The following is a 15,557-nucleotide window of genomic DNA, read 5'->3' as shown; positions in this document are numbered from 1 at the left end:
ATTTAATGGCTGAAGGCTTGGATAATGACAAATGTTTGCCTGGAGCCTAAAGACATTTAATGATGGCGCCAGGCGAGCCTCGAGAGAGAGCCACCATAGAAAAGGCCTGTTCTCCTGTCACCCTCCAAATCTCTCAGGGAGGGGGACACAGAGAAGGGCCTCGGGTGACAAGTGCAGGGTCTGGGTCGGTTCATGTGGGAAGAGGTTTGTCTTTCAGGTCTTGAGTCATGGAAGGCTCCATTGGTCAGCACCAACACTTTGGATTGGGCCCTGCATACCTGTTCCCAAGGAGGCCAGGCAAGATTAAACACACTTCAGATGTTCTGAGAATACTGAGATCTTTGCACCCAAAACTTACTTTGGATAACTTAAATCTGCAAGGACATGTTATCTTGCAGTGTGTGAGGTGTCTTTTGTCCCTCTTGATGAAAGGGTCAACCTGATATTTTGTATTTGGTGACACAAAATGATTAAGGTGTGCACCAACCATAATTTATTTAGGACATTGTTTTGCATTTCAAACTCTTAAAACTCCAGTCCTTGCATACTGCCACTTGTTTTCAAGGAAGCCAAGAAAAATGTGAAGTATACCACACTGTTATCTGCTCAGAAGTGTGAGATCAGTTTAACTCTGCGGGTTTTACAGGGTAATTTGAAGTCTGAATACCATCTTAATCCTGGGTTCCTTGTTGCCTGATAGTTCTTTCCACTTCACATAAAATCATAAATGAAAATGCCTTATTGTAGGACGGCCAGCTTCTGTTTTCTTGGGGATCACTCTATTTTGAAAGAAAGGGAAAAGACTATATTTTAATCCATTTTTAATGGAATAATTTTCATCTCTTTCCGTTTCCCCCCTCCCTGCCCAATGCAGTATTTACACATAAACCTGCTCACATTCCTGCTCAGAAAAACCACCAGTATATAATGTAAGGTAAGGCTTGTCTGACATTGCTTTGTGACAGCAGCTCAGCTGTCTTCCTATCTCACAGAGAAAGACAGGGATACTTGTCCCCCTCAGACCCCCGGCACTCCAGAGCTTTCGAAACTTTTCACGTCGCTGATACACTTTTTAGACGTGCTTCAGTTCGTGACACAGTAATTGAGTTTTCCTAGCAAAAGGGAGGTTAAAACAACCCATTTCCAGCCCCGGGAGGAGCGCCGGGAGCATTTACGTGACACAGCTACACACTAAAGCCGACACATTAAAATGTCATGACACAAATTTTGAAAGCTCTGCTGTTCTCTCTTTCTCTGCAGTCAGACCCAGCACAGCGGTGGCTTTAAGATCGGTAGCATAATATTAAAAGTGGAAAGTCCACTCCACCGCATCTGTTGCGTCCTTCTAGTGGCTGAAAAATAGGAATCAAAGCGTTCCAGCACTGGAAGGAAGCAGCTCTGGGGAACACCAAGCAAGAAATGGGACAGCAAAGGAGCTGTTCTTTTGATATATCACTGTTAAAGGTCAAGCAAACTTCCTTCGTTGACCACTCCAGTCTTCTGTCTGAATCATTTATAAAATTTGCAGCCTCGAAATATTGCAGCTTGTTTGACCAGACTCTGATCCGCAGCTTCTGTCTAATTTTTAAAATCCCAGCTGTTGCCACTTGCTTTGGATACTGTGGTCTATAGCCAACACCCCCCCTCCCTAAAACCCTACCTTATCTTGTTTTCTGCGGCTTGCAGTTCATGATAGAGGAAATTCCTCCCCCCGCCTTGTGATATGAGAGGGGATTTGTTCTGCCAAGCAAGCCCTGGGAACAGACTGAAAGCATCTACGCAGACAATACTCTGTGTAATCTAGTTCTCTGGTTATGTTAAGTGGCCATCGCCCGGCTGGCCTCTCTTCGCCTCTCGGCCTCTGCTTCTTGGATTTCAATTCCAAACATGGTTATCTATTTGGGGTCGCTCTTCTTTCCGTAGCCGGGTGCTATACATTCCAAATTAAACACAAGTACCCTCCGCTGCTCCCTTCCCCGCCCCTTCTGCCCTGGCTGCTGCTCTTTCCCCGAGTCTATTTTCATTTTCTCACACGGCCGGCGAGGGAGCAAGCCGCAGGCAACTCTTCCCAGCTCTTCTTCCCGGGAGTTCTCAAACTGAAAGGCGTCGCTTCCTTCCAGATTGAATTTCTGGTGCTTCTGCAAGTTGGTGCAGCTGATTGGTATGAGACTGGACTCCTGCAAACCACATTTGGTCTTCCACTTTGGGGGAAGGGGTTCCTGGGGGTGTTTGGTGCAAACACATTCATAATTTTGAAAATGTTCTGGGGACCCACAGGCTGAGAAAGGCTGCTCTCAGACATAGCTACTGTTCAGCTCCAGTTCTAGGAACTGGTTTTACAAGTTCTCCAGTATAATTTTTCAAGACATATTGGTGCAGAGGTTAGGAGACAAGGAAAATGAGTACAAACAGCACCCTCTTGGATCGGATTGTTTTCTACCCAATTTTATGTGAGGGATGGAAGCAGAATATGGAAGGAGCGATCTATCACCTTGCTGGCTTCCTCCTCCTCTTGGGATTCATGGGAGGAAGTGGAATGGTTGGCTCCATCTTCATCTTTGGCGTCTTGACCGCTGGTTTCTTCTGCGCTGCGCTCTGGGGCTGGCTAGATGCTTGTGGACTGGACATCTTCATCTGGAACATGCTCTTCGTTCTGATCTGTCTCCTTCAGTTGGCTCACCTAGTTTACCAACTCCGTCAACACGCCTTCCCGGAAGAATTCGACATGCTCTACAAGCAACTGTGCCAGCCTCTGCAAGTGCCACCTCAGGTCTACAAAGAAATCGTCAAGTGTTGTGAGGAGCAGGTTTTGCCCCTGGCCAAAGACCAGAACTATGCTGTGGAGGGCAAGACGTCAATTGATCGTCTGTCATTCTTGTTGTCTGGCAGGTAGGCCGCACCTTCCCCTGACAATATTTTTTCTGGGCATTAGAAAACTGACCCAACTGGTGCTTTGGAAAAATAGATGGAGTGGCATGAAAAACAAACCAACCCATGCATTCTCCAAGTTCTCACATAGGTGGTAAAACCTGTGTCTTGGCTGTATCACTTTACTCTGCATTTGAGGACTCAACTCATGTGATGGAGTACACCCTTCTTGTCATTTTCTCCAAAAAGACCTTGTATGCCATTGAGAAGACTAGGTTAGAACTTCCTCTCTGGCATCTAGTTTTCTTAATGGAGGGCTCCTTTTGTGTGCATGTATGAAGAAGCATTCCATCCCATACCCTCCAACATTTATCCAATGAAAATAAGGACGTCCTATTACAAAATAATAATATTATTATTATTGATACCCTGCCCATCTGACTGGGTTGCCCCAGCCACTCTGGGCAGCTTCCAACATATATAAAAACACAATTAAAAAGTAAACATAAAAAAACTCCCCTATGCAGGGCTGCCTTCAGATGTCTTCTACAGGTTGTATCGTTACTTATCTCCTTGGCTCGGGGGTCACATAACTCTATACTTTCCAACATTTCTCTGATGGAAATAGGGACGTTCTAAGGAAAACCGGGACATTCCAGGATCAAATCAGAAACCGGGATGTCTTCTGTAAATCCAGGATCCCTGGAAAATAGGAACACTTGGAGGTTCTGAAGTCCCAGCTTGTATGCTGAAGTTGTGCAGCCCAGCTTTACCTTCTTACAGATTTAGGCTTTTTTTTTACCTTCTCAACATGGCTATCCATGGGAAAAGGGGAAGGAGGGTGAGGGCTTAAGGATCCACAATGCTTTTCTGTTGCAAATGGTCTCCTCCTGAGGATGCTTGGCAGGACTGTTGAGCTACAGTTGCGCATGGCCCTGCAGTCATGTAATCTGGCCCTCAGCGTTTAGGGAGAGAGGTGTACTGTAAAATTAAGGTCATGGCTCCTTGCAAGTGAATCCTTGTTTTCAGGTAAGGTTACCTGACAAAGCAGATAAAGCAGCTGGCAAACAACAAGGATGCTGCACCTTCTCAAAGGCTTAAAAAAATACAAGCTTTAAATGTGGCAGCAGAAGTTTGGTTCAGGGTTTTTTGTATGGTGGGAACAGTTGCCGTAATTGGGTTGTATCTATTCCATTCTTTTCTGCCATATGTCGGTTATGTCTGAAGTGTTCCACACTCAAGGGATCTGGAATTTTACATTAAAAAAGAAAAATATTTCTCCCGTGGGCCAGGTTTTATCTAGTTTGCTTGATTTGTTGGCTTCTTTTAGTTTATGCTGTGATGCAGAATTTGGAGACTGTTTTGCAGTTGTCACAACCTGGAGGAATTAGGGTTGGGGCACATAAAGCGTAAGGGAAAGGAGATGGTTGTACAATGGGTGGGAAGGGGATTTGCAATCTGTATTGGCCACTGAGCTATAGTTCCCTTCTCTTCCTGCTTGTGTGTTCCATCAAAAGCCCCCAACAACAGAAAAACAAAACAGAGACATGTTTCCTGGTATAGAGCCTGAAACTTGCTTAGATAATCAGAAATGAAGAGTCCATGGCCAGTTTTTGCACCAAAGACCATACTGTCCCATCAGGGGGGAAAGGCGGTGTATAAATATAGAATACAGTGGTACCTCGGGTTACAGATGCTTCAGGTTACAGACTCCGCTAACCCAGAAATAGTACCTTGGGTTAAGAACTTTGCTTCAGGATGAGAACAGAAATCGTGCTCCGGCGGCGCGGCAGCAGCAGTAGGAGGCCCCATTAGCTAAAGTGGTGCTTCAGGTTAAGAACAGTTTCAGGTTAAGAACGGACCTCTGGAACGAATTAAGTTCTTAACCCGAGGTACCACTGTAATATAGAATAATAATTGCCATTATCACACCATTCTCAATGCAGCCTTTAATCTTGTAAAATGTCATTTGCATAGATGATACTGTATTAAATAATGATGATGATGATGATGATGATGATGATGATGATAATGATAACGATGCAACTGCCTAAGCGGAAGTTGAGCTACTGCAGCAGAGGCCACCCTCTGCCTGTTTGCTGATGCAAATTATCCACAATTGGTGCCATCTATTGCTGTCTATCCTGTGCTGTACACATGTGCTGCTTATAATAAGCATGTGTCCTGCCTTCCAGGGGCTGTTTTGTCCTTTTCTTTTTGGGTTTTATTCAGAAATTTCGATGCCTATCTTTATCAAGTGATATTTTGCCGTGCAACTCATGTCGAAAAGCCTTCACTCCGTTTGGAGTGGGTCTTTTGAAGCTCTTTGCCATCTCTTTCTGTTTTGCAACCCTGAGAGACGTGTCGGGGGCCCCTCACCCCACCCCACCCCCACTCCGGAGCTATTCAAGACGTGGATGCTCTCTGGGAAGGCCTAAGAGAAACTCAGGCCTTGAACCAAACGCCTATCAGCTCCTGAAGTTCGCCTGATAATATTTTGTACCAGGACGTCCAAATTTCCATCGGAGAAATGTTGGAGGGTATGCATTTCTTAGGATGGGTTAATATTTTGTATTATAAACTGCCTTGACTGCCTTAATGCAAAGGTGGGATGTGAATGCAATAATACATATTTTTTAAAAAATGTTTGCGCAACTGCATGAGGACCACTTACCTGCTCCCTCGTATACCTGCCAGAACATTTCCCCCGCGCCCCTACCGTCAGATGCGAGGCCAGCGGCGCAAGAGTAATTTCTGTTGAGATCCACCTTGGGGTGGGGGCAGGTATTATCATGCGCTGTATAAACTTTGGGAAGAATTTTTAAAAAATGAATCTGCTTTAAAATATGTCTTTTTCTTCCCCCCTGCCCCAATTAGGGTTAGAGTGAGCCAGGACGGACAATTTCTACATTATGTCTTCCCATATCAGTTCCTGGATTCCCCTGAGTGGGAATCACTGCCTCCTTCCGAAGAGGGAACATTTCAGGTAACCTCACAGAACACAATTGCATCTTTGGGGGGTTTTGAGATTGTGTGTTGTGTGTGTGGTGGTTTTTGTTTCTTTGTTTACTTTCTGGGTCAGAATCATATCACAACAAGAACAACAACTTATTTATATGCCACCCATCTGACCGGGTTCCCCCAGCCACTCGGGGCAACTTCCAACAAATTACAACACAGTGAGACATCAAACATTAAAAACTTCCCTATACCGGGCTGCCTTCAGATGTCTTCTAAAAATCAGATACAGTCAAACCTCGGTTGTCAAACGTAATCCGTCCTGAAAGCCCGTTCCAGGCTTCCAAAACGTTCCAACAACTGAATTATAGCTTCTGGTCGGTTGCAAGATCTTCCTGCACTCAGCAGAAGCCACATTGGGTGTTCAGCTTCCAAGAAATGTTTGAAAACCGGAGCATTTACTTCCGAGTTTTTGGCATTCGGGAGCTGAATTGTTCGAAAATGGAGCCGTTCGGGAGCCAAGGTTTGACTGTACAGTCATACCTCGGGTTGAATGTGCTTCGGGTTGAGTGCGTTCGAGTTGCGGCAACCCAGAAGTAACGGAGCGCGTTACTTCCGGGTTTCGCCTCTTGTGCATGCGCAGACTCTCAAAATGATGTCATGCGCAGAAGCGCCAAAACATGACCCATGCATGCGCAGACACGTGGACTCGGGTTACGTTTGCTTCTAGATGCAAACGGGGCTGCGGAACGGATCCCGTTCGCATCTAGAGGTACCACTGTAGTTGTTTATTTCCTTGACATCTGATGGGAGGGTGTAATAGAGGCAAAGAACTGCTCTAGTCATTCCATGCACTCAAAAAATCTTTGGGCTTATGTTTCTTAGTAATCCTACCTCTACCCCACTGATGCCACATAGCAAGCTGCATACAAATCATACCTCGGAAGTCGAACAGAATCCGTTCTGGAAATCCGTTCGACTTCCAAAATGTTTGGAAACCAAAGCGCAGCTTCTGATTAGCTGCAGGAAGCTCCTGCAGCCAATCGGAAGCCCCATCAGACGTTCGGCTTCCAAAAGAACATTCGAAAACTGGAATATTCACTTCTGGTTTTCAATCTTTCGGGAGCAGGAACATTCGACTCCCAATGCGTTCAGGAGCCGAGGTACGACTGTACTTTGAAAGCGAGGAGACTTTCAAAAGCAGTGTCTGTGGTGATCTATGGAGATCTGCCGTTAGAGAAAAGAAAGGTGAACATCCAAACTGGGGATGCTTAAAATAGCTGTTTGGATCTCCAAAGCAACTGGATTCCCAAAGCCCAAGGGTTGGGATTCAAAGCTGAGCTCTCCTGGGTTCAGCTTGCCTTTAAATTCTCTTGAGACCAGCTGTATATGTTTGAAATGGCCATGACATTCCAGAGGAAAGCTGACTTTGGGATTAACTTCATTATTATGGTCAAATAAAAAAAAATTCCTTCCAGTAGCACCTTAAAGACCAACTAAGTTAGTTCTTGGTATGAGCTTTCGTGTGCATGCACACTTCTTCAGATACACTGAAACGGAAGTTGCCAGATCCTTCTATATAGTGAGAAGGTGGGGAGGGGTATTACTCAGAAGGGTGGTGGGAATGGGTGATTGGCAGATAGCTGTGATGAGCCTGTTGACGACTCTTAACGACTGCAATAGGTCTTACAGGGAAAAGCAAGGGGTGAGAAGGTGAAAAATGGCTTTGTCATGTATAATGAGATAAGAATCCAATGTCTTTGTTCAGACCAGGTCTCTCCATGGTTTTAAGTTTGGTAATGAGTTGCCAACACGGCTACCTATCTGTAACTTTCATTATTATGGGACATCCATGTCACAGTATTTTTAACGCTGGACAACTCCACACGCCATAAGATTGCTCTATCAAAAAATTCTTCTAAAACACTCAGTAAGTCCAAGTACAATTCCTGCATAAATGTTTGGAATGAGTGGTGCCGCCCTGTGTCTGAGGTCCTTTTAAGAATTCAGAGTCAGGATCTGTGACACGGTAAGAGTTTTGTCGTCTGGGCTGATAAATGGATTGTTCACTATACTCAATGGGACGGTGACGGCCTGCAGGGAACTTTAAAATAGAACGCACAATGACAAGCTGCGGAAAAATCTCAAATATCCATTCCTGTACGGAGTGCCCAGCAGCTGCCTCTGAGGCGAACGTCTTCATGGAATAGCTGTGCTACAAAAGTTAAGGGGGGATGTAGATAAGATATGGGACACAGTTTTAGGAGGAAAGGAGGTGGCAAATTTGGGCCCTTTCCAGGATGCTTCAAGTCTGAGCTGTCTGTGACTGCAGAGGCTGCAATGTGCTTTGATGCTTGCCGTTTTCCAAATTCACGGGCTCAACATCACAGACATCATACCGTACTTCTTTCGTACGTTCTGTACTGTTTTGTTGCTGCCTAAACTAAAAATGCGACATACATTATATTTCCTCAGTTTTCTTTTTCTTTTTTAAACCAAAAAACAGACATGGGAGAATGTTGAAGGCTCTGAAAATGAAATGAAGGGGTTCTAGCGATTAAGATAAATAAGATTATAAAGGGAGGGAAAAAGGTTTAAAATGAATAATGAACGATCTTGCTGAACTAATTTTTAAAGTAGAATACAAGAAGGGAAGGCGGGTGAAAGCAAAGAGAATAAGGTTTTGAAAGTTATAATATGAAAGAGTGTTCTTTTTTTATGCTAAATTTTTTCCTTTGTATTTTTCTTTTTTCTGTTTTTTTGTTTGGATTTTTGATTTCTGTTGTTTGTTTTTTGTGTTTTTTGTTGATTTTTGTTGATGTTAATTCTCTGGAAAACTCTAATAAAATATTATTATAAAAACAAAACAAAAAACAGACATGGGAGGCTCTGAAGAACACGTGTGTGTGTGTGTGTGTGTGTGTGTGCGCGTGCGTGCGTGCGTACGTACACACACACACACACACACACACACACACACACACACTTTAACCCATTCCCTTCTGGATATTTTTCTGCTCATAATCAACATTTTCTGTGTGTGTGCTTTTTTAAAACAACAACAACAGGGAGTCAGTTGGGCAGCTTGTCACATCTCTCATTTTGCCCTGAAGCTCGTAAACTGGCTGAAATTTCCTTGAAGCATCAGATTATTTTTAAAGCCTGAGGCTGTATCAAGGAAACAAGCACAGCAGCGTTCCTCTTGCTTCCCTTAGAAACCGATCCTTTTCCCCTATTAGGTTTGACTGCGTTTCTTGTAGAAAACAGCAAAAACTGATTTTTATTGCATTGGAATAACATTATATGATTTCACTATAAGCTGACCAAGTTTTCTAATGGGCTGGAAAATGCTGCTTTGAAAATGGGTTTCTCATCCCTGGAAGTCTTTCAGAGCTCCCTTCGGAAAGCGATCCTATTCTGGCTCCCCTCAGTGAGGAGGCCGAAGCAACTGCTTGCTTGGCAGCAGCCTTAAATATCAGACTCAAGGACATGGCGTGTCGCCTGTCCATGTTCTGCTTCCCAAGCCACCATTCCTTGGGTCTTGGCCAAGGAGATTCCTGGACCCAGGGAGGCCTCCAGGAGAATGTGGCTGAGCTCTTGCCACCCTGCACATGCCAACGTCTCATTTGCCCACTCCAGTGAATGAAATCCTGTGTACATTTCAAAAGTCTGGGGAAACACACATCTTTTCTCTCTTGCCAGAGTTTTACATTTCCCCCGTAAAAACAAAAGAAGCAGCTCTCATTTAAATGATTTCAGATAAAATACAGGAACGGTGTTGTTGGGTGTCAGAGAGAATTGGCACCATACGGTGGTTTGCGATTTTTGCTTTATTTACACCTGTGCTAGCATAACGCACACAGTGGAGGCAAATGTTATTCATTGCATTTATCGGAGGCCTCATCACCAAACTTCTCTTGGCGATAAACAAATTAAACAATTGCGAATCTAAGAAAAGGTCTAACAAAAATCCTAAAAACTGAAAGAAATTATGTCCCAGCAGAGTTTGTACATACAGTTCAGCCACATATTATTAAGCTGTGGTTGAAACTTGTCTGTATGAACTCTGCTAGAACATAATTTGTTATGGATTTTAGGATTTGTTGTGTAGCTATTTGCAGAGCAGCAGAGAGCATCTTTGTGATGTCAAAACACCTCCTAAAATCACAGTGAGATTCAGAGATTAAAATGTTAATGTCCACTATTTCATAATTTTAAGTAATTTTTAAAGACTCTGAAAATAAAAAGATCTTCACCTGCCACCAAAAATACATTATGGTTGATGACAGGTAAGCCTCTTCGAGAAGAACATTCCACAGTAGTGTGCATTTGTGTGTCACTCTTAAAAAGGTCCTCTTCTGTGTCAACATCTCCCATATATCTGATTGTGAGGATACTTGAAGGAGAGCCTCAGCTGATTGATAATCATGGGGCACAGGTAGATGATACATATGAGAAGAGGTTATCTTTCAGGTACTAAGGCGTTTTATAGTAAAAAACATTCCTACAGTACAGTACAAACTTTTCCAGGCATATTTATTGTAAAATCTCCTTTCCAAAAACATTTGAATTCAAAAGTTATGTACTGAAGTTCTCACCCTGGGCCAGCAGGGGGATACTGTAGATAGTTATTGAAATACAGTGGTGCCCCGCAAGACGAATGCCTCGCAAGACGGAAAACCCGCTAGACGAAAGGGTTTTCCGTTTTGGAGGTGCTTCGCAAAACGAATTTCCTATGGGCTTGCTTCGCAAGACGAAAATGTCTTGCGAGTTCCTGCAGGGTTTTTTTCCTCCCCCCCCCCTTTTTCCCAAGCCGCTAAGCCGCTTATCAGCTGATCCGCTAAGCCCGCTAAGCCGCTAATAGCGCTAATCCGCTAAGCCGCTAATGGGTTTGCTTTGCAAGATGAAAAAACCGCAAGACGAAGAGACTCGCGGAACGGATTCTTTTCGTCTTGCGAGGCACCACTGTAAGGGATCGAAAGTGATGTTCAGTGATTGGATAGTTTTAGAAAATTGTTAAAGTTACATTGTACTGGAGCTCTATATAAGCAGGCTGGCTGAACCCTTCAGTTCAGTTCTGTTCTGGCCTCTGAATAAACAAGGGCTGTTTGAAGAATCGCTGTGTCGTCTGATATGTTCGCCCACAACTTAACAGGGACAGTATTGCAGCAGAAGTTTGGACAGTGTGGTGACTTTTTTTTACACTCGATACAAAGGTCTGAGGTAGCCACCTCTCCTCTCTCCTTCCCTCTGCAGGTAACGCTGACAGCAGAGACTGACTGTAGCTTCATCACTTGGCAAAGGAAGGATCTCTACTTGCTCCTGGCCAAAGAGCGCTATATCGCCCGCCTCTTCTCAGTCCTCCTTGGCTTTGACATCTCAGAGAAACTGTATGCCCTGAATGAGAAGCTTTTTGCTAAATTCGGCTTGCGGTTTGACATCCGCCTTCCCAGCCTCTACCATGTCCTGGGACCTGCCTCTTCTGACATGGAGCTGGAGAAAGAACCAGAGGAAAGCGAGGGTCCAGCAGTGCCCTCGGGCCATGCACCCACATTTGTCCAGACAGCTCCTGCGGCCCCTTGCACTGTGTCTCCTCCTGCCCCTCCTGCCCATCTCAGGAGACCTCGGCCTGACAGTGACCTGTCTGGTGAGGATTCTACCAGTCTTGTAATGGAAGATTTTGCTGAGTTGACAGGGTCCTTTATGGACTATTTGAGCGAAGGGGAATATATGAAGTGAGGGCACTTCTAACATGGGCACACATCACCCTGTGTAAGTAAGTACTCTTTGTGATGTTAGGAAGAAACACAACTGTGTGTGCTGGGAGGTGGTGTTTGATGTGTCCAGCATGCTGTGCACACCATTGTGCTGGTTTTCCTTGCAGGATGTGAAGGACGCACATCTAGACTCCAAAAGGCTAGTCTGAGTCCTCCTTACAGCATGAAGTAGTGTCAGGCTTTGGGAAATTGGCTTCTTCCCCCATGGCAGTAACAAAAGATCAAACGAAAGGAGTGTCTTACCAGTTAGAATCTTTAATAATCACACTGAGAGAACAAAGAGCACGTCTCCTAGAAATGGGTCACTCCTCCCCCTTTGTCCCTATTAATCTACGCCACTCCTACGTCTTGTAACCTGAGCTTGTAACTTCTGCGTTTTCCATTCTAACACTTTCTGAGCTCTCCATGTCCTTGGAGAAGGGGGGTGAATGCTGTCCAGAGACTGTGAATCTGTTAACTCTCTCTTCTAATGTTTCTTCTGCTAGCTGTTCCCCATCCAGTATTTCCCAGCTTCTGCCTTCTGAACTATGCCCCTCTGCAAACCGCTATTCCAAATCTATACTGTCCTCCTGCTCTTGGGAAGATTCAGGAACAGGGGGAGGGGGAGGCTCCCACCATTCCTTCTCAGTGCAGTCCTCCTCAGCACGGTCCCTGACAAGTGGCCCCAATCCAAGCAGCTTCAAATGTGAGGTTTGAGCCTCAAGCCTGCCTGGAGGTTATACCTGCTAGACATGTAGGTTCAGCATAAGCTTTCAAAGCCAGTTCAAGACGTTGCAAATTAGGACCTGACAAAGTGTTGTTATTTATGGACCTTAAGGTCCTCCGCGGGGCATACCAGGAGAGGCGGTCCCGTAAGTACGTGGGTCCTAGTTTTGAAATGTTTGAAAACCGAAGACTCAACAGCTGACAGCTAGGCCTCTGGATCTTGCACTTAGCGGAAGCCACGTGGCATGTTCGACTTCTGAGGCTTGTTCTAAAACCGAAGAATATACTTCTGTGTTTACAGTGTTCATAAACCAAAATGTTTGTCAACGGAGAAGTTCGAAAACTGAGGTACCACTGTATCTCCTTGATGGTTCACCCCGGCAATTTCCTGAGCACAGGTTTGGCCTGTATTTTAGCTCAATCCAACATCCGCCAGCCCATTTCAATACTCCAAGCGCTGATTAAACGCCAACATTTACTAGATCCACAAATCATGGGTGTATTGCACCCATAAACTCTGGACCCCACAAACGCATAACAGTGTGGATAAATAGTTCTAACGAGAATGACAATATGCTTTTTGTCCTGCAGCTTCTGGAAGCCTCCCGAGGAGTAATCGCCAGGCCTCTGCCAAAAGACGAGCCCCTCTGGCTCCTACGCAGACCCCAGAACTCTAGAGAAAGAGTTTGGACTCTCAAAGACCCACACGTCACCAGATGGTCACTTACGGCTGATCATAATGGGGCTCATTACTTGTGTGTCGACACGTGGATTGCACCAGCACCCGCATGGCGCACTTGGAAGTGCATGCATGAGACTGAAGTGTGATGTTGGAACACTTCCCACAGATTGTTGACCTGTAGTGGCACCAGGCTATTTCTGATTGTATTCTTGAGCACTTGCCGTACGGTTCTGCTGTGAGGTGCATTAAACGTCTTGGAAATGGTATCTATAGCTAATGAATGGAATTTGCTCTCTGTTGAGGGGCTGTTGAGTAGTCTTCTATTGCAAAACATGGTAGGAGGGAATTACAGTGGCACCTCAGGTTCAGAATTTAATTCGTTCTCAAGGTCCGTTTTTAACCTGAAACTCAATCAATCTTTATTACACAATACACAATTCATACAGCCTACCTCCAGTCGGGTGGCGCTGTGGGTAAAACCTCAGCGCCTAGGACTTGCCGATCGAAAGGTCGGCGGTTCGAATCCCCGTGGCGGGGTGCGCTCCCGTCGTTCGGTTCCAGCGCCTGCCCACCTAGCAGTTCGAAAGCACCCCTAAGTGCAAGTAGATAAATTGGTTCTGCTTTATAGCGGGAAGGTAAACGGTGTTTCCGTGTGCAGCGCTGGCTCGCCAGAGCAGCTTCGTCACGCTGGCCACGTGACCCGGAAGTGTCTCCAGACAGCGCTGGCCTCCGGCCTCTTAAGTGAGATGGGCGCACAACCCCAGAGTTGGACACAACTGGCCCATACGGGCAGGGGTACCTTTACCTTTACCTTTTACCTCCAGGTTAAACAAGCATTTTGTTCAGAATATAGGGATCATTGGTTCTTGCAACCACTGATAAAAACTTTGCCACTGCTAATGTTCTAGTGTTTGTCCGGTCTTCCAATAGGAACCTGACATGGTGAGCCTCTGATTTTCCTGGGAAAGGAACCAGCAAGGGTAATATCAGTTCAGGCCTGGCTTGCTCATATTTTGCACAGTGCAACAAAATATGTTTTATGGAATCGATGTCTTGAGCACACGAGCAAAGTCTGTCCTGGTAGGGAACTCCTCTCAACCTGCCATCCAACACTGCAGAAAAAGCCACCTCTATTGGTCTGTCACCCCCCAACTGTATTACCTGGGTTATGAAGGCGCTCTAAAGACGTTAAAGCAAAGATTATGGGACAATGCACACAGTGACTTGTGATCTCGATCACACGCAGTCTGTAGTCCGCTGGCAGTAGGAGTACAATATGGGCATGTCTTTAAGTTAACATCTTACATTAAAAACCTGAAACTGTTCTTAACTTGAAGCACTGCTTTAGCTAATAGGGCCTCCTGCTGCTGCCAGAGCACGATTTCTGTTCTCATCCTGAAGCAAAGTTCTTAACCCGAGGTAATATTTCTGGGTTAGCAGAGTCTGTAAACTGAAGCGTCTGTAACCTGAAGCGTCTGTAACCCGAGGTACCACTGTATTCTTTTCTTCATGTCTTCTGATCTGGTTGACGAAGGATAAACGCTGCCTAGCTGGAACTGAAATTTAAGAGGGGATGGGTGGAAAGAGGAAGTCATAACCTGCGTATATGACTGACCTTTCTTGCAGTAGAGTGACTTTTACCTCAACTGGGGGTACAAACAGAGGCGGAGCTAGCTGCTCCGGCCCCCATGCTGTGCACTCAGGGGGGGGCAGGGTTAGCTACTCGCAGGGAGTGCTGCCTGCAGCCAGAAGCGAGTGTCCCTGGGGGGCGGGGCGGCGATGTCACCCCCCCCCATCAGGGATGACACCCAGGGTGGGCCACACACAGCACCCACCCCTTCCTCCGCCAGTGGGTACAAACTGGTAGTTTGTGAACTGATGGCTCTGTAAATCGGGTGCAGGAGAACAGAATGTAGATGTGAGCCAAAGGGTGACTCCAGGGCAACTCAAGAACATTGAGGAAAACTGTTAGGATAAAGTTTGAATTGGAGAGTTAAGCTGCTCTCTAGATGCTGCATCCGGTAACAAGATCTGACATGGCCAAAGGCCAGGGATGTTGGCAGTTGTAAGCAGTTGAACGGCTCAACTGGATCAGGCCAAAGGCACATTCAGTCCAACATCCTGTTCTCATGGTGGCCAATCAGATGCTTCTCTGAGACAGGAAGCTCACAAGCAAGACCTGGGAATCCCCACTTTAAATGAGATTCAGGAGCATCCTGGCTCCAAGACTGGAAGCAGAACATAGTCATCATGCCTAGCAGCCACGGATAGCTCTATCCTGCATGGATTTGCCTACTCCTCTTTTAAAGAATTCTGGTGCTGGAGGAGACTCTTGAGAGTCCCATGGACTGCAAGAAGATCAAACCTCTCCATTCTTAGGGAAATCAGCCCTGAGTGCTCCCTGGAAGGACAGATCCTGAAGCTGAGGCTCCAAGACTTTGGCCACCTCATGAGAAGAGAAGACTCCCTGGAAAAGATCCTGATGCTGGGAAAGATGGAGGGCACAAGGAGAAGGGGATGACAGAGGACGAGATGGTGGGACAGTGTTCTGGAAGCTACCAGCATGA

The 15,557-nt window shown here is 45.6% G+C and overlaps 1 protein-coding gene across 1 annotated transcript; it reads left to right on the top strand.

The window, feature by feature from the left end:
- Nucleotides 1-2,030: 2,030 nt before the first annotated feature.
- On the top strand, nt 2,031-13,256 carry POPDC2 (popeye domain cAMP effector 2). The gene is made up of 4 exons (XM_077921707.1): nt 2,031-2,889; nt 5,746-5,854; nt 11,083-11,602; nt 12,900-13,256. Exons 1-3 carry the CDS (start codon nt 2,399-2,401, stop codon nt 11,563-11,565), a joined length of 1,083 nt encoding a protein of 360 aa, XP_077777833.1. The 5' UTR covers nt 2,031-2,398; the 3' UTR covers nt 11,566-11,602; nt 12,900-13,256.
- Nucleotides 13,257-15,557: the final 2,301 nt, after the last annotated feature.

This window comes from Podarcis muralis, chromosome 17, assembly GCF_964188315.1.
Source record: "Podarcis muralis chromosome 17, rPodMur119.hap1.1, whole genome shotgun sequence".
Taxonomy (NCBI): domain Eukaryota; kingdom Metazoa; phylum Chordata; class Lepidosauria; order Squamata; family Lacertidae; genus Podarcis; species Podarcis muralis.
This window is presented reverse-complemented; position numbering and strand designations above follow the sequence as displayed.

Bases quoted from the DNA above. Each gene is read 5' to 3' on its own strand.
- POPDC2 (XM_077921707.1), top strand. From the start codon at position 2,399: ATGAGTACAAACAGCACCCTCTTGGATCGGATTGTTTTCTACCCAATT. The intron at 2,890-5,745 runs GTAGGCCGCACC...TGCCCCAATTAG, and splicing joins TCATTCTTGTTGTCTGGCAG to GGTTAGAGTGAGCCAGGACG. The intron at 5,855-11,082 runs GTAACCTCACAG...TTCCCTCTGCAG, and splicing joins CCGAAGAGGGAACATTTCAG to GTAACGCTGACAGCAGAGAC.